At 38.3% G+C, this 22986-nt stretch overlaps 1 protein-coding gene across 2 annotated transcripts in view; it reads left to right on the top strand.

Annotated features, from left to right (window-relative positions):
* The window catches only part of LOC105481647 (glycerophosphocholine phosphodiesterase 1), a 63899-nt gene that overhangs the window by 29651 nt on the left and 11262 nt on the right, over positions 1-22986 (top strand). For both annotated transcript variants that reach the window (XM_071079639.1, XM_071079638.1), the window contains 11 exons: positions 705-936; positions 3918-4080; positions 4368-4500; positions 5938-5992; positions 9790-9882; positions 14015-14092; positions 14797-14836; positions 16459-16520; positions 20041-20106; positions 21494-21630; positions 22745-22880. In XM_071079639.1, coding sequence (XP_070935740.1) covers positions 705-936; positions 3918-4080; positions 4368-4500; positions 5938-5992; positions 9790-9882; positions 14015-14092; positions 14797-14836; positions 16459-16520; positions 20041-20106; positions 21494-21630; positions 22745-22880 — 1195 coding nt within the window. The remainder of the gene's footprint in view (positions 1-704; positions 937-3917; positions 4081-4367; positions 4501-5937; positions 5993-9789; positions 9883-14014; positions 14093-14796; positions 14837-16458; positions 16521-20040; positions 20107-21493; positions 21631-22744; positions 22881-22986) is intronic.

The raw sequence follows: 22986 nt of genomic DNA, 5'->3' as shown, positions 1-22986 counted from the left end.
GAGAAAATATTTTTTGGAAATATTCTTCAGTGTTCTAAATTGTACTGTGTCTTGAAAATGAAAAATTTTCCACACAACAGAAAATTTTTGAATATTACGTATGTTTAATTTTTTATATATATATATTCTTTTGAGAGAAGATCTGGCTGTATCACCCAGGTTGGAGTACAGTGGTGCAATCTTGGCTTACTGCAACCTCCACCTCCCAAGCTCAACTGATCCTCCCACCTCAGCCTCCCGAGTAGCTGGGACTACAGTCATGTGACACATGCCTGGATAATTTTTATATTTTTTGCAGGTGGGGTTTCACCATGTTGCCTAGGCTGGTCTCAGACTTCTGAGCTCAAGCAGTCCTCCCGCCTCAGCCTCCCAAAGTTCTGGGATTACAGGTGTGAGCCATTGGCCCAGCCCTGGATTTATTTATTTTTTAATGAAAGAATCAACAACCTTAGTAGGCACAATGGTCATTTATCCCATTTTAATACTTTGCAAAAATATATGTGGATAACATCGATATTTTATAAAACACACCTAATTCCTTAACCTGTAGTATGTGTAGTCTCTGCATAATGCGTTATTTTTGTTATTCGAAGATTTAGCATATTTGGGGGCACTTTAAAATGTAGAATTTAGGCAACATTTGTATGAGTTTTTTGTTTCTGCCACTTCTTGCATCTCATTATTATTATTTTTTTATTACATAGAGTGAAGCTGACACTAGAAGGCCTGGAGGAAGATGACGATGATAGGGTATCTCCCACTGTACTCCACAAAATGTCCAATAGCTTGGAGATATCCTTAATAAGCGACAATGAGTTCAAGTGCAGGCATTCACAGCCGGAGTGTGGTTATGGCTTACAGCCTGATCGTTGGACAGAGTACAGCATACAGACAATGGAACCAGATAACCTGGAACTAATCTTTGACTTTTTTGAAGTGAGTAGTTACTGCAGTGAGGGGATTGAGAAAGAATGCAGGGACACGCTTATATTAACATATGGTTTGATTTTTATTTTAATCTAATTTGTGTAAAGCTAATTTTTTTTTTTTTTTTTGAGACGGAGTCTCGCTCTGCCACCCAGGCTGGAGTGCAGTGGCCGGATCTCAGCTCACTGCAAGCTCCGCCTCCCGGGTTCACGCCATTCTCCTGCCTCAGCCTCCCGAGTAGCTGGGACTACAGGCGCCTGCCACCTCGCCCGGCTAGTTTTTTGTAGTTTTTAGTAGAGACGGGGTTTCACAGTGTCAGCCATTTTTTAGAGGTACGCTTCTGTACAGTTAAGCTTAAAAGACTTAGGGGACGAGCTTATTTTAATGTATGTTTCGATTTTTATTTTAATCTAATTTGTGTAAAGCTAACTTTTTAGAGGTATGCTCCTCTGTACAGTTAAGCTTAAAAAACTTAGAGTTGTCATCTTCAAGTACTATTAAAAATATAATTAAGAGAACAGCAGTATTGCTGTTTCACATGAAGACCAGACGTCTTTGATGCCTGTCTGCTAAATCTAAATGTGAATGAATTGTATCCAAAGGAACCATGAGCAGTAAATAGAGACCAGGGCAGGGTTTTTACCTCTTGGCGAGCATACCAGTGTAAGAAGTGTGATCGAGTTCTCATTATGACGAAGCCTGTCGTTTATTGAGGTACTTTATTAGGATTTGTTGATGGGACTGACTTGCAACTTGATATTGTAAATATGTAATGAAATTATAAAGTTTGTGCCAGGTTATTGACAATCTGTGCTGCTAACTTTCTGGAGCTACATGTGCTACTTACACTAGTGCTTGCAGATCACTGGCTGTTCATATTTCCCCAACACATAATACTTGGTACATCCCCTAAGGTCCTAACTGCTGTCGGCCTGGCTTAGTAGTGATATGTAGTGGTTTTCTTAGCCTCTAGCTCCATCTCCACACCCATTTATTCTAGATTAGAGTTTAAATCTTGGAGGGTAGGGAATACGTCTTGACCACCAGTAGCCCCCAGCCCGTTTCTTAAGGACAGAATTCAGGATGGATTTTAAAAAATCTAATCTTAAGCAGTAAGATCTGTGGGACTCTATTATAAAAATATGAAGTTTTGATGACTTCTTTCTTTTTCTTTTTTCTCTTTTTTTTTTTTCCTGGAGAGAGGGTCTTGCTGTGTTGCCCAGGCTGGAGTACAGTGACATGATCATGGCTCACTGCAGCCTCAACCTCCTGGGCACCAGTGATCCTCCTACCTCAGCCTCCCAAGTAATTGGGACTACAGGTGTGTACCACCACACCCAGCTAATTAAAAAAAAACTTTTTTGGCTGGGTGCGGTGGCTCGCACCTGTAATCCCAGCACTTTGGGAGGCCAAGGCAGGCGGATCATGAGGTCGAGGGTAAGAATACAAAAATTAGCCAGGTGTGGTGGCACTTGCCTGTAATCCCAGCTACTCAAGAGGCTAAGGCAGGAGAATTGCTTAAACCCAGGAGGCGGAGGTTGCAGTGAGCCAAGATCATGCCACTGCGCTCCAGCCTGAGCGACAGAGCAAGACTTCGTCTCAGAAATAAAAAAAAACAACAACAACTTTTTTGTTGTTGTTGAGACGGGGTCTTTGTTGCCCAGGCTGGTCTTGAACTCCTGTGCTCAAGTGATCCTCCTGCCTTGGCCCCTCGGAGTGCTGGGATTACAGGTGTGAGTCTCCGCTCCTGGCCTGAACGTTTTCTTGTTGCTTCCTTTTAATAAACCTGCCTTTTAATAAACTCTTGAATGTCCTACCTTCCCTTTAATTTGGTTAGCATTTTTTGTAATAGTGTTTTATTCATAGACTAGGCTGATAAAATATCCAGTGTAATCTCAAAGTGAGTATAGTATTTGGTTTCCTAGAGAGTTGCTATCCCTATATGACTCTTGTGTAGACACATATTTTTTTTTTTTTTGAGACGGAGTCTTACTCTGTGGCCAAGGCTGGAGTGTAGTGGCGTGATCTCAGCTCACTATAAGCTCCTCCTCCTGGGTTCACGCCATTCTCCTGCGTCAACCTCCCGAGTAGCTGGGACTACAGGCGCCCGCCACCATGCCCGGCTAATTTTTTTGTATTTTTAGTAGAGACGGGGTTTCACCATGTTAGCCAAGATGGTCTCGATCTCCTGACCTTGTGATCCGCCCACCTCGGCCTCCCAAAGTGCTGGGATTACAGGCGTGAGCCACCATGCCTGGCCGTGTAGACACGTTTTTAGAGAATATGTTAAAAATTCACTACAAATATATCTTAGTCCTAAAACAACATAAAAGTGATTAGAAATTTTCGAGCAGTGCTTTAAATTTAAACTGAATGAGACTCCGTCTCGAAAATACATACATGTTTAAACTGTACAAGAAAATGTATTAAATTATAGAGAAGACATCAGTCACTTGAATATAAATTTGATTGTATCTCCTTCTTATCAGTTCTGCCCAGAGATTCTCAGTTGACTTTAAGTGAGGTTTTTGATCTTTAAATTGAAAATATTGAATTTTTTTTTTTTTTTGAGATGGAGTCTTGCTCTGTTGTCCAGGCTGGAGTGCAGTGGCACGATCTCAGCTCACTGCAGCCTCCACCTCCAGGTTTCAAGCATTTCTCCTGCATCAGCCTCCTGAGTAGCTGGTACTGCTGGCATGTGCCACTATGCCCGGCTAATTTTTTGTATTTTTAATAGAAATGAGGTTTCACTATGTTAGCCAGGCTAGTCTCGAACTCCTGACCTCGTGATCCGCCTGCATTGGCATCCCAAAGTGCTGGGATTACCGACGTGAGCCACTGCACCTGGCCGAAAATATTGAAGTTTTTATGAAAAAAAAATACATATACATATTTCATATATAGGTGATATATATATGTATGTGTAAATTATGTATGTATGTAATACAGAAGTTTAAAAATTAAGATTATTTTAAATCTCATTTTTTCAGGAAGATCTCAGTGAGCACGTAGTTCAGGGTGATGCCCTTCCTGGACATGTGGGTACAGCTTGTCTCTTATCATCCACCATTGCTGAGAGTGGAAAGAGTGCTGGAATTCTTACTCTTCCCATCATGAGCAGAAATTCCAGGAAAACAATAGGCAAAGTGAGAGGTAAGTTTGAAGACACTGCCAAATAACCCAAGGGGTTAAGTTGGAATTTTAATTAGTTTCAAATTAAGTATTTGATGATGATAAAGATGAAATTAATAATTTGCTTTGGTATCAATTTAAGGAGCATGTCTGTTACATTTTCTAAAAGTTTTGAATCTTGATTTTTTTTGTTGTTGTTTGATAGAAACTGATAAAGCTGACTTGAGTGGTATTTAAATATAATTCAGCTCATAATGGCCCTTTTAATCATTTTTGTTTTTGTTCCTCCCTCTTTTTTCCTATGAAAGTTGACTATATAATTATCAAGCCATTACCAGGATACACTTGTGACATGAAATCTTCATTTTCCAAGTATTGGAAGCCAAGAATACCATTGGATGTTGGCCATCGAGGTGCAGGAAACTCTACAACAACTGCCCAGTAAGTTGAATATTTGAGTAGGATTAGCATTTGGTGTAGCTCATGTTTGATAGAGTTCTACTGGTTTTCTCAGCAAAGGTGAAATGATATTTTTATTTTTTACCAAGGGAATTTAATGTAATTTGGTAATTGAAGTTAGAGACCAACCTTAAGATTCTGGTCAATTTTATAATATATCTACTGAATTGATAAGGAGGAAGACATTAAAAATTGAAAGATAGGAAGGAAAGCTTGATGCAGAAAGCTTTGGTAGCATCAGTGTGTGTGTCTGTATTGTGGTCCTTACTTTTGACGTGTTGCCCTCTCTCAGTCTGAGTTTCCGCATCTATAAAATGGAAGGGTTTGGACAGCATTATCCCAAGTCTAGAAAAGTGTGATTAAACTCAAGGAATATTAGTTAACTTGAACCTCAACCAAAAGATGCTCTCTCTTCTCAACAGATTGTAGCCTGGAATAGTTGTCTTCCCCTTCTACTTTTGTAAGTTTGTTTAATTACCAGTGCTATAGCTCATGCCTCAGATTTTCTACTGTAAATTTTAATCCCTCTCCATTTTGTTTTAAAGTGATGCTGTGGAGACGATTAGGATTTTTTAATTTTAAAGTCTATAAAAAACCATTTAAGGAAGAAGGACCCTCACCCGCCCCCACCTTTTTGGTTGGTTTGTTTTTGAGACAGGGTCTCTGTCGCTCAGGCCGGAGTGCAGTGGCACATTCTTGTCTCACTGCAGCCTCAATTTCCGGAGCTCAAGCCATTCTTCCACCTCAGTCTCCCCAGTGGCTGGAACCACAGGCACGTGGTACCATGCCCAGCTATATTTTTGGTATTTTTCTATAGATACCAGGTCTCACCTTGTTGCCCAGGCCAGTCTCGAACTCCTGAGCTCAAGTGATCTGCCTGCCGCAGCCTCCCAAAGTGCTGGGGTTACAGGCGTGAGCCACCGCACCTAACCTCTCAGGCCCCATCTTAAACAATACATTTTCCCCCTTTCTGTTCTTATTATTAATAGATTTTCCACACTTCTATCCTGCGTGTGTGTCGGTTGTTTCTCATTCCCCCACAGTCTGCCAGTAGTAAGTCCTTTGGAGGCTGTATTGCAAGGAGCAGGTTTCTATGTCTCTATTTCTTCTGCCATTGAAAAGGATTATTTTTACTGATCACTTTGCATGGCTCCAAGAAAAAAGTCCATAGTACAGGGCAAGTGTATGTTGTGTTGGCTATGTTGGTATACAGCTTGTAAATATCTATCATTGTTAGAGCTTGCATTTAAGGAATAAATTCCTAGTGACAGCCATAGTCATATTTGGGGGATGTCAAAATTGGCCTCAAAATACAGAATAAGTACCGTTTCCCATTGTCGAAAATACACTTTGCCTCTTTATTACATTTGTTTCTTTATCTTCCCTATAGTTTATGATAACTATATTTCTTCTTTTCAGGCTGGCTAAAGTTCAAGAAAATACTATTGCTTCTTTAAGAAATGCTGCTAGTCATGTAAGTAACCTTTAAATAACTTTAGACTGCTGAGGTAGAGAAATATGGATCAGGGAGTCTCCTCCAGTTTTTATTAATAGTTAGAAAGGGGAAATATCTCTTGGCATTTATATTCAGATCCATGGTGAAGATTGGGATAAAGACAATAGAACCATAAGCATCTTTTCTTTTTTTTTGAGACAAGGTCTCGTTCTGTCACCCAGGCATGGAATACAGTGCTGCGAACATGGCTCACTGCAGCCTCAACCTCCTGGACTCAGGCAGTCCTCCCACCTCAGCCTCCGTAGTAGTGGGAATAGAGACATGTGCCGCCATGTCTGGCTAATTTTTAAATTTTTTTTTCTTTTGTGGAGACAGGGTCTCACTATGTTGCCCAGGCTGGTTTCAAACTCCTGGGCTCAAGCGATCCTCCCGCCTCAGCCTTCCTAAGTACTGGGATTATGGGTATCAGCCACTGTGTCCAGCCAGCATCCTTTTTTGAGATAATAAATTTTGAGTAATTGAGACCAAAAAAAAAGTTCCCACTAAGCATTGGTTTTCACTACCTGAATAATGTGCTTATTCAGATACTCACTTTGGAAAAAATGCCTTTAGAAAGATTTGATGGGACAGGCACAGTGGCTCACACCTGTAATCCCAGCACTTTGGGAGGCCGAGATGGGCAGATCACCTGAGGTTGGGAGTTCAAGACCAGCCTGGCCAACATGGTGAAACCCCGTCTGTACTAAAAATACAAAAAATTAACCGGGCATGGTAGCCTGCGCCTGTAATCCCAGCTACTTGCGAGACTGAGGTGGGAGAATTGCTTGAATCTGGGAGGTGGAGGTTGCTGTGAGCTGAGATCACGCCACTGTTTTCCAGCCTGGATGACAGAGTAAGACTCAGTCTCAAAAAAGAAAAAAAAGAAGGAAAGATTTGATGGTGATTTTATGTAACACTTGAAAAAAGTGTATCAGCTGGGTGTGGTGTCTCATGCCTGTAGTCTCACCTACTTGGTAGTCTGAGGCAGGAGCTTTGCTGGAGCCCAGGAGTTTGAGGCTGCGGTGAGCTATGATCTGGCCAGTGCACTCCAGCCTGGATGACAGAATGAGACTCTATCTCTTTAAAAAATAACAAAAAAAAGTATCAGTTTCTACCCTTGCATAGCAACTTGATTGTCTTCCTTAACTCCTTGTTTTTTTTTTTTTTTTATCCAGTTATAAAGGATTATAGTCTGTTTTTTAGCTTTTAGGATTTTCAGCAACTGCAACTTGGACATTTTTAATCAATAACCTGAGATTTTTCTCCCCTCTTCCTCTGTACTTGTCTGGACCGCCTCACATTCCAAAGTGAAACTAGGGGAAAAAATGGAGGAACATCTCATTTTTTAATTTCCACTTTTTCCACAATGTACTCCATATGCCCTCAACTTTGCCTTGTAAAAAATAGTTCGGGAAGTAAACTTGGCTAGTCAGTGTTTAACCTCATTACTTATATGAACTAACATCTATTCTGAGGTGTACTTTTAAAATATTTTAACCTCTCTGAAACTGGAATGGGTTTACAACTTAGCTTTGAGTCATAATTTAATTGGCAGCATATTTCCCCCTCTTAGTGGTATGTAAAATAATGCATTTTAAAATTCATGACATCTTGAATTGATTATAATTTTAATATTTAAAATAATAGTATATTGTTTTATCTTTGTTGAAAATATATTTATTAGTAGTATTGGGCTATAGTTTATAATTAATTTGGAACCAGTTTTACTGTCATGGCTAGTCTAAACATCATTTCATTAGCTATAAACATGATGGCCTGGTCGCCCAGGCTGGAGTGCAGTGGCAGGATCATAGCTCACTGCAGCCTCAACCTCCTGGGCTCAAGTGATCCTCCTGCTTTGGCTTCTCAAGTAGCTGGGACCACAGGCATGTGTCATCACACCTGGCTAATTGTTGTGTTTTTTGTAGAGACAGGATCTCACTATGTTGCTCAGGTGGGTTTCGAACTTGTGGGCTCAAGCTATCCCCTCACTTGGCCTCCCTAAGTACTGGGATTACAGGCATGAGCCATCTTGCCCGGTGTGATGAGCCGGGTTTTTTTTGTTTTTTGTTTTTTGTTTTTTTTTTTTTGAGATGGAGTTTTGTTCTGTCTCTCAGGCTGGAGTACAGTGGCGTGATCTCGGCTCACTGCAACCTCACCTCCTAGGTTCAAGCGATTCTCCTGTTTTAGCCTCCCGAGTAGCTGAGATTGTAGGCGTGTGCCACCATGCCCAGCTAATTTTTGTAATTTTGGTAGAGATGGGGTTTCCCCATGTTGGCCAGACTGGTCTTGAACTTCCGACCTCAAGTGATCTGACTGCCTCAGCCTCTCAAAGTGCTGGCATTATAGGCGTGAGCCACCGCACCCCGCCAAGAATTTTTAGATATGTGCTTTTTGAGAGAGGATTTCATTAAGCCTTTTTCTTCCATATTCTAATGAAATCCTTTGTAACTCACAGGGATCACATTTTCAGAAGTGTTATTTTAATTGTTATTGAATTATTTTAATGTTAAATACGTATCTGTGAAGATGTTTTGGTCTGTTATTGGCTTATTACTTAAACCTTACAATGAATTTTGGGATTAAGTTTTGTCTCCTACTAAAATTGTTTTCTATAAGGATTATGGTTGTCTAAAACCAAACAAATTAGAAAGCTACAACTTAAAATGTTTCATAGAACTACTTGGGAATGGTAGGGTTTGTCCTCTTTGGTAGAATGGGTTTTTGGTTTTGTCTTGTTTCAAATAAGAGGTGCTAAGTTTCCCGCTTCAGAAGTCTGCAAGGAAGTAGGCTCCCTCGCCATACTCTTGAACTCCTTTGACTCTAGTCTGTGATCCATGTGTATTCACACGTTGAGTTCTACCCCTTGACAACTTAGAGCCGGTGTAAGGGGTAGAAATGCACCCACCTTTTCTAGTACAGCACCTCTGTGGGTCACAGCAAAGTAGTGTTACAGAATTTTCAAACCTTCCTTCTATCGCACCTGGCCTTCTTTCAGGAAAGGTGCATATTTGTATGTCAGTTTATGACATACAGACTTTAACTGAATTAATTCATGGGGGTGAGTGGATCTGCCTTTTTCTTTCTTTCTTTTTTTTTCTTTAAATTAATTTCAGTCCTGCTCCTTCTGTGTGGATCTGGTTTTTAGAAATTTGGCTTTAACTATAATTCATGTCTTCCTCATTTGTTTGGCTCTCATTAGGAAACTGGACATGAGCATCATCTTTTTCCTGTTTCTGTTTTCTCTGTCTGTTCATCAGCAGTTATGGCTTCCTCTTTCATTCAGTACTGACATTTTGCTGAGAAAGGCTGTACAGTGGACTGCTCAGGTGCACTAAGGAGCAGAGCTTAGGCGCTTTGCAGCTTATTCCTTTCCTCACCAAATCTTTCATGTTAGCTGTGCAGCTAAGGTTTGCAGGGACAGTGGGCAGCAATGTGAGGGATCCCTGAGCTCGAGGCACTTGTCGGGTTCCGTTTCTGCCGATAGCAGTTGTAGAAGTGACAGCCCGAAGGCTGTCTCACTGCCACTGAGGTGCCTCTGGATGTTTTAAAGTGAATCTGTGTCCTTTTTTTTTTTTTTTTTTTTTTGCCCAGGAAAAAGTAGCTGTGCTTTTGCAAAAGAGAAAAGCCATTGTTTTAAGAGAATACATTACTTTTTAGAAAAAGTTTGTATAGGTCCATAATTTTATAGTGAACAAAAATTTCTTATGTTCTTGCTGTTTGAGATGTACTGTGTACCAGGCAATGTTTTTCAAATACTTGCTTCCTTCTATCAGGGTGCAGCCTTTGTAGAATTTGATGTACACCTTTCAAAGGACTTTGTGCCCGTGGTATATCATGATCTTACCTGTTGTTTGACTATGAAAAAGGTACGTTGAAATTTCTTCATTTCAAACTCTTAATGTTAGGTAAAAGGTTTAAAAACTAGGAAGTTTTAAAAATATTTTAAATTACTTATTAAATAGAATTGGTTAATTCATTTTTTTGGTGTATTCCTGCCAGTCCTTCCCTCTCATGCTCTTGCAACATTGAGACAGTGATGAGATGGGATACTGCCTTCCTAGAGTAGGGTCTCTGTTGCTGAATACACTTTATTATGTTATAGAAAAGGGACATTCCAGGTGATTTCTGTGGTGGTGTGACTGTCTGTGCTACTATATTGAGGCAAGAGAGGAAGATATCATAGTGTTTGTTTTCTGGAATTCCAGCTGTTTCTGCTTCAAGCTTCTTCAATTAATAAAGCTAGTGAGCCACAGTGAAAAATTCAAAAAGTGGTTTGGAGTTAGATGGCGGAGGGCCTCAGTGAAGAGGTTTAGACTCAAGAGCTAGGGAGGTAGGGAATACTTTTTAGCTGAAAAGGGAAATGTTCACGACTAATGTTTTGGTAGCTGATGAAATAGGAATGTCAGAGGACAGAGACTGCAGGCAGGGCGAGCAGCAATGTGGGCTACAGGAAAGGTAAGCCTGAATTGGAGTAGGGGACCAGAAGAATGGAGAAGAGGGCATAATGGGGGCGGCGGGGGGGGATTCCAGAATGAGATTTAAAAATTTATGTAGCTTTAAAAAAACTGTAATTGTTTTTGTACAAACATAATCGTGACAATGATATAGTCCCTAAACATCAGTATACTATGTAACCAAGTGATTTCTCAGGGACGTGGACGCTAAAACTGTGTTGGGTATTAATTTCCAACTGAGTTGATTTCAAGTTAGTCTAGTTTGCTAACATCACTGTACCAGATACTGCCTGTTATATGAAAGAGTGTGACAAGGAACCTGGCACCACCTGCTGGTGAATTTGATTCCCTATTTAATAAATGGTGCTGGGAAAATTGGCTAGCCATAAGTAGAAAGCTGAAACTGGATCCTTTCCTTACTCCTTATACGAAAATTAATTCAAGATGGATTAGAGACTTAAATGTTAGACCTAATACCATAAAAACCCTAGAGGAAAACCTAGGTAGTACCATTCAGGACATAGGCATGGGCAAAGACTTCATGTCTAAAACACCAAAAGCAACGGCAGCAAAAGCCAAAATTGACAAATGGGATCTCATTAAACTAAAGAGCTTCTGCACAGCAAAAGAAACTACCATCAGAGTGAACAGGCAACCTACAGAATGGGAGAAAATTTTTGCAATCTACTCATCTGACAAAGGGCTAATATCCAGAACCTACAAAGAACTCAAACAAATTTACAAGAAAAAAACAAACAACCCCATCAAAAAGTGGGCAAAGGATATGAACAGACATTTCTCAAAAGAAGACATTCATACAGCCAACAGACACATGAAAAAATGCTCATCATCACTGGCCATCAGAGAAATGCAAATCAAAACCACAATGAGATACCATCTCACACCAGTTAGAATGGCGATCATTAAAAAGTCAGGAAACAACAGGTGCTGGAGAGGATGTGGAGAAATAGGAACACTTTTACACTGTTGGTGGGATTGTAAACTAGTTCAACCATTATGGAAAACAGTATGGCGATTCCTCAAGGATCTAGAACTAGATGTACCATATGACCCAGCCATCCCATTACTGGGTATATACCCAAAGGATTATAAATCATGCTGCTATAAAGACACATGCACACGTATGTTTATTGCGGCACTATTCACAATAGCAAAGACTTGGAATCAACCCAAATGTCCATCAGTGACAGACTGGATTAAGAAAATGTGGCACATATACACCATGGAATACTATGCAGCCATCAAAAAGGATGAGTTTGTGTCCTTTGTAGGGACATGGATGCAGCTGGAAACCATCATTCTTAGCAAACTATCACAAGAACAGAAAACCAAACACCGCATCTTCTCACTCATAGGTGGGAACTGAACAATGAGATCACTTGGACTCGGGAAGGGGAACATCACACACCAGGGCCTATCATGGGGAGGGGGGAGGGGGGAGGGATTGCATTGGGAGTTATACCTGATGTAAATGACGAGTCGATGGGTGTTGACGAGTTGATGGGTGCAGCACAGCAACATGGCACAAGTATACATATGTAACAAACCTGCACATTATGCACATGTACCCTAGAACTTAAAGTATAATAATAATAAAAAATAAATTAAAAAAAAAGAAGTGAATAGTAAAATTTTGTGTCTTATATTTAATTACTTGTAATGAAAATTTGCACTTATTTTAAACAATTGTGTATTAATAATTATTACAATTAAACTCAATCCAATAGATATTTTTCAAAACTTTAAGACTTATGGTCACTGAAATTCTTAAAATGTTTAATTTCAACTTATATACATATTTTGTTGAAAAAATATAAAAAGGTTATCTTTTTAAAAATTCTGGCAAAAAATATATTACATGTGTAGGAAATGTAAATAAAAATTCAATAAAAAACAAGGAAAGAAAAAAAAAAAAGAGTTCCTAGGGGTTGGATTATTATGATGTATAGGAAAGGACCCTTTTGTTTCTGCGAAATGGTATTAGAAGGAAGGAAGGAAGGAAGGGAGGGAGGGAGGAGGGAGGGAGGGAGGGGAGGGAGAAAGGGAGGGGGAAGGAAGGAGATGCATCTATTTAGATTACATGAGTAGAGTGACCAAACACATGGAACAGGTGGTTTTAGCCATGGAAGAACATTAATGAAAAGATAAATGAGAAAGAGTAAAGTAATAAATGATCTTATTAGCCAAGATTGAGATTAATTGATCTAGCTGCAATTTATTTATTTATTTATTTATTTGAGACTGAGTCTTGCTCTGTCACCTAGGCTGGAGTGCAGTGGCATGATCTTGGCTCAGCCTCCACCTCCTGGGTTCAAGCAATTCTCCTGCCTCAGCCTCCTAAGTAGCTAGGACTGCAGACTGCTAAGTAGCTGGACCACGCCCAGCTAATTTTTGTATTTTTTAGTAGAGACAGGGCTTCACCATGTTGGCCAGACTGGTCTCAAATTCTTGACCTCAGGTGATCCGCCCACCTCAGCCTCCCAAAGTGCCGGGATTTACAGACGTGAGCCACTGCACCTGGCCGAGCTACAATTTACTTCTGAAAATCAATGAGAGTTCAAATATTACTAATGCCCCATTTTCACCAGGCTATATCTTGATCTGAAGTTGAACCTGAATGAGTTGAGAAATGAAAGCAATGAACTTTTATATTGAATTTTTATTTTTAAGCTGGTATTTTTCTTATAAAAACATTTCATGTTCATTAGAAAAAATGTAAGTATTTCAGAAGATTATGAAATGAAAAATAAATCTTTCCTGTTTTTCCTTGTTCTCACTGCCTTACTCTTAATAGTTTCTTATGTGTTCCAGAAAAACCTTATGTATGTACAGTTTCATACCAATGTACATGAATGAATATATATGTGGTGGATTTTAGTATATTTGTTGGACAGATGATTTATTGGTGATACCTTAATTCATTTCCTGTAGAAGTGCCTTCAACAGAGTGACATTGATCATTTGATAGACATTAAAACCTAATACAACAGATTTGCTTCTGGGGGAAACATGATAGCTCAGAGTGCTTGTTAAGTATTACGGTTTATAGCTAATCAGACAATTTTTTCATGACGTTTGATGTGTCTGCTGTTTTTAATCAAATATTTAAAAGTATTTGAAAAGATTAGAAACTTACAGAAATAAATTCTATATAGTACTTTCATATTGATTTCTAGTCATGTAGCATGGATAAGTATCAAAGAAAATGTATAGACAGCATAACAAGAAGTAGGGGAGATGACTGACTTCTGGTTCTATCTCAGTTGTCTTCAGCGCTACAGCTTTCTCCCAGCTCCTTTTTCCTTCCAGGTATTCTACACTGCAGTAAAAACGAAAGCCAGAATATAAGGGCTGGGAGGTGATGTTAGATTAGAAGGGGTCCCCCGCATGGGCTCAGTGTGGCTACTCACTGTTATTCTCATGGTTGAGTAAATAGAGTTGCTAGGCCTGTCTAGTGTGAGCATTCAGTGATAATTTAGGGCTCACTTTTCTCTTAATTTTCTCTCTTTTTTTTTTTTTTTAGAAATTTGATGCTGATCCAGTTGAATTATTTGAAATTCCAGTAAAAGAATTAACATTTGACCAACTCCAGTTGTTAAAGGTAGTAATAACAACATGAAATGTAAATTATCCCTTAGTTTAGGACTATTGTACTTGGTTGTATATGGTTATGTTTTCTTTGCACATGGGGATGACTGTTATGTTTAATGTGTAGAGTGTGTGCTTTGGTATTCTGTTCTGTTTGGGAGAAGGGTTCTGTATTGATCCAGCTATCTTCTCCAACCATTTCCATGGACCCCATTGGTTTTTGTATATGAAGGAACAAACTAGACGTAAGTTTTTGTAGGCCATAGTGGCTAGCCCGTTCATAATCTTTAGGTTGCTTCTGTTCTGCAGTAGCCCTTCTTCATATAATGGTCATTATTTTACAGTAGGCCTTTTATGCAATAGTTGGTAAATAAATGTTAATTTCCAATACATTTGAATATTTTGTATCATATCATTTTACATGGTTCCTCTTCCTATCCCTATTAGGAACCTAAATAAATGCATGATTCCCTCTTAACAGTTATCTAGTCAAGAATTTTTATATTCTTCCCTAATTGAGTATTTGATTATTATCTTAAATATATGTATGCACATATAAAATATATACAGTGGCTAGTGCTTATTCTTATTAAACTGATAGTTCTACATTTTATAGGCGTTTTTATCTTGCTAGTTTTTCAAGTTATAGTTCTGTTAACCATCTCTTCATAAGCTAAGGCTTCCTTTCCAATTTCATTTTGTTTGTGTGCTTTCTAGCTCACTCATGTGACTGCATTGAAATCTAAGGATCGGAAAGGTACGTACTAATATGGAAACACTGTTTTCCTTTTGTAGTTAGCATTAATAGGATTTTTAAAATCCATTTTAGCACATACTTGGTCATTTTTATGAATGTAATACTGGGCCTTCTAAATGTAATTTTATAGTTCGGAAATTTGCATTTGTTTTCTACTAAATACGTATCATGTGTATAGTAACCATTGCATTGCTTTTCTTAGCTTGATGATCAAAGTATTAATACCTATCAATCTTTCCAAACATTCTTAACCATTACAAAGTGGAAAGTAAATCAGCTATAGAATCCAGCTTCAGGGTCAATTTGAACCAGCTCTGTCATTTACCTGTTATGACCGTGGGTAAGCTTTGTCCTGCCTACCACATCCCTTTATAATTTCACTTTGCTTTTCTACTCCCATAGAAATTAATGGCTGTGCCATTCATATGAGGCTTATTGTATCCATTTTAAATCCTTTATTTTCATATATGTCCCATCTTTTCAACTAGAATGTTAGCTCCTCAGGAGTAGGAAAATGTTTTTCTATTCCCAGAGACTGATGGTGCTGTACATATAGTAGGTTCACTATAGATATAGGTGTTTATCTGTCATTGTGATAACCATACAGTTTTAATATCTTTATAAAGATCGTGAAGTGCTTAAGACTAAAGATTATCCCCACCCAGAGCATAAATGTAACTATATAGGCTCATAGGTATTTTATGACTTTTAGTAATAAAATGAATTCTACCTTTATTCCACTGTAAAATTTTACATGATTTTATCTTTGAATTTGTAATACAGTTTTGTGTGTGTATTTTTAAGAAAAACTTGATATTTTAATTTTTTCCACTTTTGGAAAATAATTTTTTTTAGTCTGTATTAATTGATAATGATAACTAAAGCACAATAGTAGCTATATATTCTCTTAATTTGTAATTTCTGAGCTGATTTTAGTATTTCAAATTTAGTCTTAGCAAAATCACACAACTCTTAATTCTCTGGAAAAATAGCAAAATCACAGCTTCTGACTACTTTTTAAAGAGCAGTACTTTAGTACAAATTTTATAAGAAAGTAATCACTCTTGGGTCTACAGACTGTTGTCTTATTAATCATTGCAAACTGGTTTTCATGAAGGTTACTTATTTAGAAAATGGGTTTTTGATGGTTAATAAATACAAGAGCCTTTAAAAATACTGTATATAGGGGCCGGGCATGGTGGCTCACTCCTGTAATCCCAGCACTTTTGGAGGCCAAGTTGGGAGAATTGCTTGAGGCCAGGAGTTCAAGATTAGCCTGAGCAACGTAGACCTCATTTCTACAAAAAAAGTTAAAAATGAGCTGGATGTGGTAGTGCACGTCTGTGGGCATAGCTACTCGGGAGTCTGAGGCTGGAGGATCAATACTTGAGCCTGCCTGAGTTTGAGGCTGCATTGAGCGATGATCATGCCACTGTGTTCCAGCCTAGATGACAGAATGAGACCCTATCTCTATTTTAAAAAAGGGGGATCTCAGAGTTACTTATGCTCTCGCAATTCTCACACTCTTTCTTTCCCTCTTTTTTTGGCGCTAAGGATTTAAGAAAGCTCTTAGTGATATAGTGGTATTTTATTTACTGAGATTTTTTGTTTTAAAATTTCAGAATCTGTGGTCCAGGAGGAAAATTCCTTTTCAGAAAATCAGCCATTTCCTTCTCTTAAGATGGTAAGTTATTGAGGAAAACCAAGGCAAGGCTATCATTAACTTTGTTATGTATGAATAATTTACTTTTGTTTCTTAAAAGGATCCTTAAAAGACTGTGTTAAAAACAATGTTAATATGAACTTATCATCATTGGTGCCTTTAGAGAAGATACTTTTGTGTGTGTGTGTGTGTGTGTGTGTGTGTGTGTGTGTGTGTGTGTGTAAGAGAGAGAGACAGAGACAGAGGGAATCTCACTTTGTCATCCAGGCTGAGTGCAGTGGTGTGATCAGGGCTCACTGCAGCCTCTACTTTCTTGGCTCAAGTGATCCTCCCACCTCACTCAGTCTCTCAGGTAGCTGGGATGGCAGGTGTGCACCACCATGCCTGGCTAATTTTTTTATTTTTTTGTAGAGACGGTCTCACCTTGTTGACCAGGCTGGTCTCAAGGGGATTCAAACCCCTGGACTTATGCTGTCCCCCAGCCTCAGCCTCCCAAAGGGTTGAGAATACAGGCATGAGCCAACACACCTAGCCAACAAGATACATTCTTGTGTGGTATACTTGTGCTACTTTTGTTTCTTTCCCCAAGAGTAACTTCTACTCAAATAAATAAAAATTCCCATCTCAGTATGTTAATTTGGTAAGAGTAGCAAATCCATTTATTTCTGTTTATAAATGGAAAGGAGAGGGCACAGGTATGGGGTGAGAGAAAGATGATGGTGGGAGAGGCAGGTTTTTGTTTGTTTGTTTGTTTTTAACAATATTTTAAATTATTCCTTAGTTTTGGGAGAGAAGTGAGTTTCTTCAACCAAAGAAAATAAGTGCCCCTCTTACTTAAGATGATATTGAAATTTCAGAAATTCACTCTGAAAAAATAGATCTTCACACAAAAACTAGCATGAAGATTTAAAAACTAGATACAATTTAATACAGGAATATCCTTGACAGCATCAGGAAAGCCCACACAGATGCCAAAGAGATGCTGGCTCTGCTTTTGTTCTGTCGACTCCAGTTTCTAAATTCTGGTCTTTCTGTTCATGTCAGGTATAGTAGATTTCTTAGGCAAAAATAGGTAATTTTAGTTAACTATTATGTGGAAATTCTTATTTGGGGGAGTGGAGCTTATTAGCTTAATGGTTTTTATCTAGTATATTAGCTACTTGCTAAAACTTGATTTAGAAAGGAAAGGTTTAGAAATGATTTAGAAAGGAAAGACGTGACTACAATGAATATTTTGTTAAAATATTTAGGTATGTGTTTCTTGAGGGGTTCATAAAACAATCTAAATCATTAAAATCTCAGTGGTTAAAGGTAAATTAAGTATTGATTATTCACTCTGCAAAAAGGACACTAAAAGAGAGCCCCTACAATGAACATTATCCTGATGCATTTAAAACATCATTTTTAGCCGGGCATGGTGGCTCATTCCTGTAATCTCAGCACTTTGGGAGGCCAGGGCAGGCAGACAGTTTGAGCCCAGGAGGTTGAGGCTGCAGTGAGCTGTGATCGTGCCACTGCACTCCAGCCTGGGCAACAGGGAGAGATCCTGTCTCAAAAATAAATAAATAAAATATAATTTTTATGATTTTTAAAGTGTTTATGAAGCCCATCTAAGTAAGATCATTTCTTCTAATTTGATTTGCTAAAATCATTTGTTTTTTAGAAATTTCATGATTCCCGGAAAAAAAAAAATTTAAATTGTAATACAGGTTTGACAACCTTTTAGTCAAATAAGTTAAAACACACACGCAAACTCATGTACTCACTTTGCCATCATAATTCAATCACAAAGAAATTTTGGCCAGGCATGGTGGCTTACGCCTGTAATCCCAGCACTTTAGGAGGCCGAGGCAGGTGGATCACGAGGTCAGGAGATCGAGATCATCCTGGCTAACATGTGAAACCCCGTCTCTACTAAAAATTCAAAAAATTAGCTGGGCATGGTGGCGGGCATCTGTAGTCCTAGCTACTCTGGAGGCTGAGGCAAGAGAATGGTGTGAACCCGGGTGGCGGAGCTTGCAGTGAGCTGAGATTGTGCCACTGCACTCCAGCCCAGACAACAGAGCGAGACTCTGTCTCAAAAAAAAAAAATTTTAACACCAAAAATAATCTCATTATATAGACACTTTTCTGGCAAATTCGCTGTTGAGCAATCTCAACACTAATGTATTGTCTTAATCTTTCTGATTTTGCATTAGTCCAGCAAAAATATGACAGATGTGTTAAATAAGTCTTTTAGATACAGGAGAAAATAAAAAAAGTCCCACACAAAATTGAATATAAACTGTTTTAGATGCTGTACTTCACATGCAGCTGGTTAGAGTAGACCCACAGCTAGATGCCAGGTCACCAGACTCCCAGGCTATGTTCTTACCACTATGTTATTCTGTTTGTAGGCATTTATTTGCTGTTAAAAAATTAAATACCATATATGCTACACATGTTCTTTGATATCTAAAATTTTGAAGTATCTAAAATAATCTGCTGGGCACAGTGGCTCACACCTGTAATCCCAGCGCTTCGGGAGGCCAAGGCAGGTGGATCACCTGAGGTCAGGAGTTTCAGACTGGCCTAGTTAACATGGTGAAACCCATCTACTAAAATACAAAAAATTAGCCAGGTGTGGTGGCAGGCACCTGTAATCCCAGCTACTTGGGAGGCTGAGGCAGGAGAATTGCTTGAACCCCAGAGGTAGAGGTTGCAGTGAACTGAGATTGTGCCACTCTGCTCCATCCTGGGTGACAGAGTGAGACTATGCTTCAAAAATAGTAGTAATAATAATAAAACATAATCTCTGTCAAATTCATTTTGCCCTGAGCATATTTATGTAGATGTCTGGCCTTCATGTTTGTTTAAGACTGAACAAGTCTGTTCTTTGGAGGTTACTAACCAAGTTTCATATTTTCAACATCATTTTCTAGTTACAACTGCCAAAATAATCTGATGGCAAGGTGTCTAGATAATTTAGTTTAGATACACTGATAGCATTTGTCATTTATATAAATTATAACTTTTTTGATTTATGAGCTTCAGCCTAATCTTTTCATTTGGGGATACATCTTTTCAGGGAGTTATGGTATTTGTTTAGCATCATCACCTTCAAAACAATCTAAAAATCATGGTTTTTCATAGATTTTAGGCAAGTGGATTGACATCCCCAAATGCAATGTAGAATACATGACAAATGTCTTGAATTCATGATGTTGCCTGTTGTGTTAGAGTTCACTTTGGATGTTCACTAGTAATGGCGGAAAGGATTTAAGGTTAAGAACCATCTTGGTGTTGGTCAGTTATCACAGGCAGTGCCTGAGACCCCTGCTTTTGCTGCTTAATTTCTTTTGACCTTATTTAATGTAATCATCTAACAGGCTGTCGCGTTGAGTATGACAAAATATGTTTGTGCATTATGCACAAAACATTTTATTGCTACTAATGATAAATTCTTATTTTTAGTAATAATTCTATTTTTTTTTTTTTGTTTTCTTATTCTGCTGTCCATCTCACCAAAAACAAAATTTACCACCGACAAACAAAACTCTAGGTTTTAGAGTCTTTGCCAGAAGATGTAGGGTTTAACATTGAAATAAAATGGATCTGCCAACAAAGGGTAAGTAATTCTCTGTGCCGCACATTCTGTACTCTCTATGCCCTTTCTAAAAAATTCTTTCATTCCTGTCTTTGTATTTTAATGGAATAAGCTAAAATGAAATCTCATTGTGGCTTCCTCCATCAAGCACAATGCTTTTGGATCCTTTAAATAAAACATATCTTACATTCATGCTAGTATGTGAGTACTGCAGATTAATGATGATTATTGTAGAAATTTCAGTTTACATGTGTCTTGTGTGAACAATATGGTTTTGGGGAGATACTTATAAAGTGGACAGTCACATCTCTTGGATTTAGTTTTTACTTTCTTATTTCCCATCTAATAACATGTTTTAAATAATTTTCTAAGCAGTTTTCTGTTGTTAACAGTAGCTAGTAATAATTACTCAGAAAAAAAATTTTTTTGCAGTTGTGTTTTAAATCACTTCCAAATTTAGTCAATTTTTTGTTCAACAAATGTTTTTCAAAAAGCTGCTATGGGCCAGGCATTTTCCAAGTGCTTGGGACAAGCAGTGCACAAAAGAGAATAAGGCCTTGGCTTCCTGGGACTTACATTTCAGTTGTGGAAAACAATTAGCTAACTATTGAATATATCAGAGAGAATATGTGCAAATTGATGGGATGCATGTCAAGGGGTTTGGGGTAGGGTGTGGGGTGTTGAAAGTAGTTAATTCAGATGTCATGATTGGGCATTGAGCAATACCCTTGAATTTGTTTCAGTCAGAATAATCTGTAATTGCCCTCAAATCATGCTGTTTATGACAAGCTGGTCCTTATTAATGTAGTGAATGCTCGACTAAGGTTACCCTAATAATGTGATTTTTAGTTTTCTGAGCTTCCAGAATTATTTCAGTGACTAACACTTAAAACATTTAACATTTGAATGTCAATAGAGCTGGCTTGGTGTCTTGGCTATGTTTATTGAATTATTTTAATTAATTTTTGGTTACTTGATATGCCCAAGACCCAAAGAATGAGACTTTTAAACTGGTAATAATTAATAGGGACATTTTATTTATTTGTTAGCAGATGACGTGTCCTATAATTTATGGAAATAAAATCATAGCGAACTGCAATATTCTAGAGTTTTAGCTTTTATTTTAACTTTAATAATGCAAAAGTGTATTGATGATATAGTTAATAGTTACTTGCTTTTTGTATGATAGTCTCTGTATCTGAATTATGACCTGTGTCATCACTAAATAGCTTTGTGATCTTGGGCCAGTCACTTAATCTTTTCAGGTTTCATCATCTGTAAAATAATAGTTGGACTAGATGCTGTCAGGGCTTCTTTCTATCATAGCTTGCCAGAATAAAAACAGAGTTTCTAGCACTGTGGTTTTAGGGTGTGCAGTGACTTTTATTTTGCTTTCTGTTTCACATAGGATGGAATGTGGGATGGTAACTTATCAACATATTTTGACATGAATCTGTTTTTGGATATAATTTTAAAAACTGTTTTAGAAAATTCTGGGAAGAGGAGAATAGTGTTTTCTTCATTTGATGCAGATATTTGCACAATGTGAGTAATACCCAGTGTTTTTTCCTATACTCTTAGAATGTGTCTAGGACTTAAGGTACCAGTCTGGAGCTGGGGTAGTTGTCCAGCTTTCCCTCGATCTGTCCTCTCAAATCATGTCAGGTTGTGTGTCCTCATGTTGTTTTCTGACTGCTTGCTAGGGTGCCTACTACTCCTGTGAAGTCCACACCTCCTGGGTCCTAGAACCTTACACCCTTTTATTTTACAGGCAGGTCATATACTTCTTACCATATTGTAAGCTCCCAAGGGATTTATCACTGACAATTTCTGAGAATATTTTAGCTCTTGTATAGAAAAAATTTAAATTTGTATTTATCTTTTATTTTTAAAAAAATTGTTTTTGAGATAGGATCTCACTCTGTCACCGAGGCTGCAGTGGTGCAACGATGACTCACTGCAGCCCTGACCTCTTGCGCGCAAGCAGTCCTCCTGCCTTGGCCTCTTGAGTAGCTGGACTGCATGTGCATGCCATTAAGACTGGCTAATTTTGTATTTTTTGTAGAAATGAGGTCTCTTCATGTTTCCCAGGCTAGTGTCAAACTCTTAGGCTCAAGTGACCTTCCTGCCTTGGCTTTCCAAAGTGTTTGGATTATAGGCATGAGCCATTGCACTGTACCTGGCCTGAAAGGCAACACATGTTAATGGTGGTTTTATCTGAGTAATGGGACTATGCTCCTTTGTTTTCTTTCTTAAAAAAAAAAAAATCTATTTATTTGAGACAGAATCTTGTTCTGTTGCCCAGGTTGGAGTGCAGTGGCATGATCTTGGCTCACTGCAACTTCTGCCTTCAGGGTTCAAGCGATCTTGTGCCCCAGCCTCCTCAGTAGCTGGAATTACAGGCCTGTGCATGATACTTGGCTAATTTTTGTATTTTTAGTAGAGACAGGGTTTCACCATGTCGTTCAGGCTGGTCTTGAACTCCTGACTGCAAGTGCTCTGCCCACCTTGGCCTCCCAAAGTGTTGGGATTATAGGTGTGAGCCACCGCGCCCAACCTCGTTTGTTTTCTTTTTACTTTTAGTGTTTTCTAAAATTTCAAAAAGGAATATTACAGTTACTCCCCATTGAAAGGTATTTTTTAAATTGTTTCTTTTCAGGGTTCGGCAAAAGCAGAACAAATATCCCATACTATTTTTAACTCAAGGAAAATCTGAGATTTATCCCGAACTCATGGACCTCAGATCTCGGACAACCCCCATTGCAATGAGCTTTGCACAGTTCGAAAATCTACTGGTAAGTTATATTTGAATTTTTATCTTTTTAATTTTCTATTTTTATTGTAGAGGAGTAGTAAAGATTTCATATTACTTTACACATCTAATGGTTAACGTTTTGACTA

The sequence above is a fragment of the Macaca nemestrina genome, chromosome 15 (assembly GCF_043159975.1).
Source record: "Macaca nemestrina isolate mMacNem1 chromosome 15, mMacNem.hap1, whole genome shotgun sequence".
Taxonomy (NCBI): Eukaryota; Metazoa; Chordata; class Mammalia; order Primates; family Cercopithecidae; genus Macaca; species Macaca nemestrina.
This window is presented reverse-complemented; position numbering and strand designations above follow the sequence as displayed.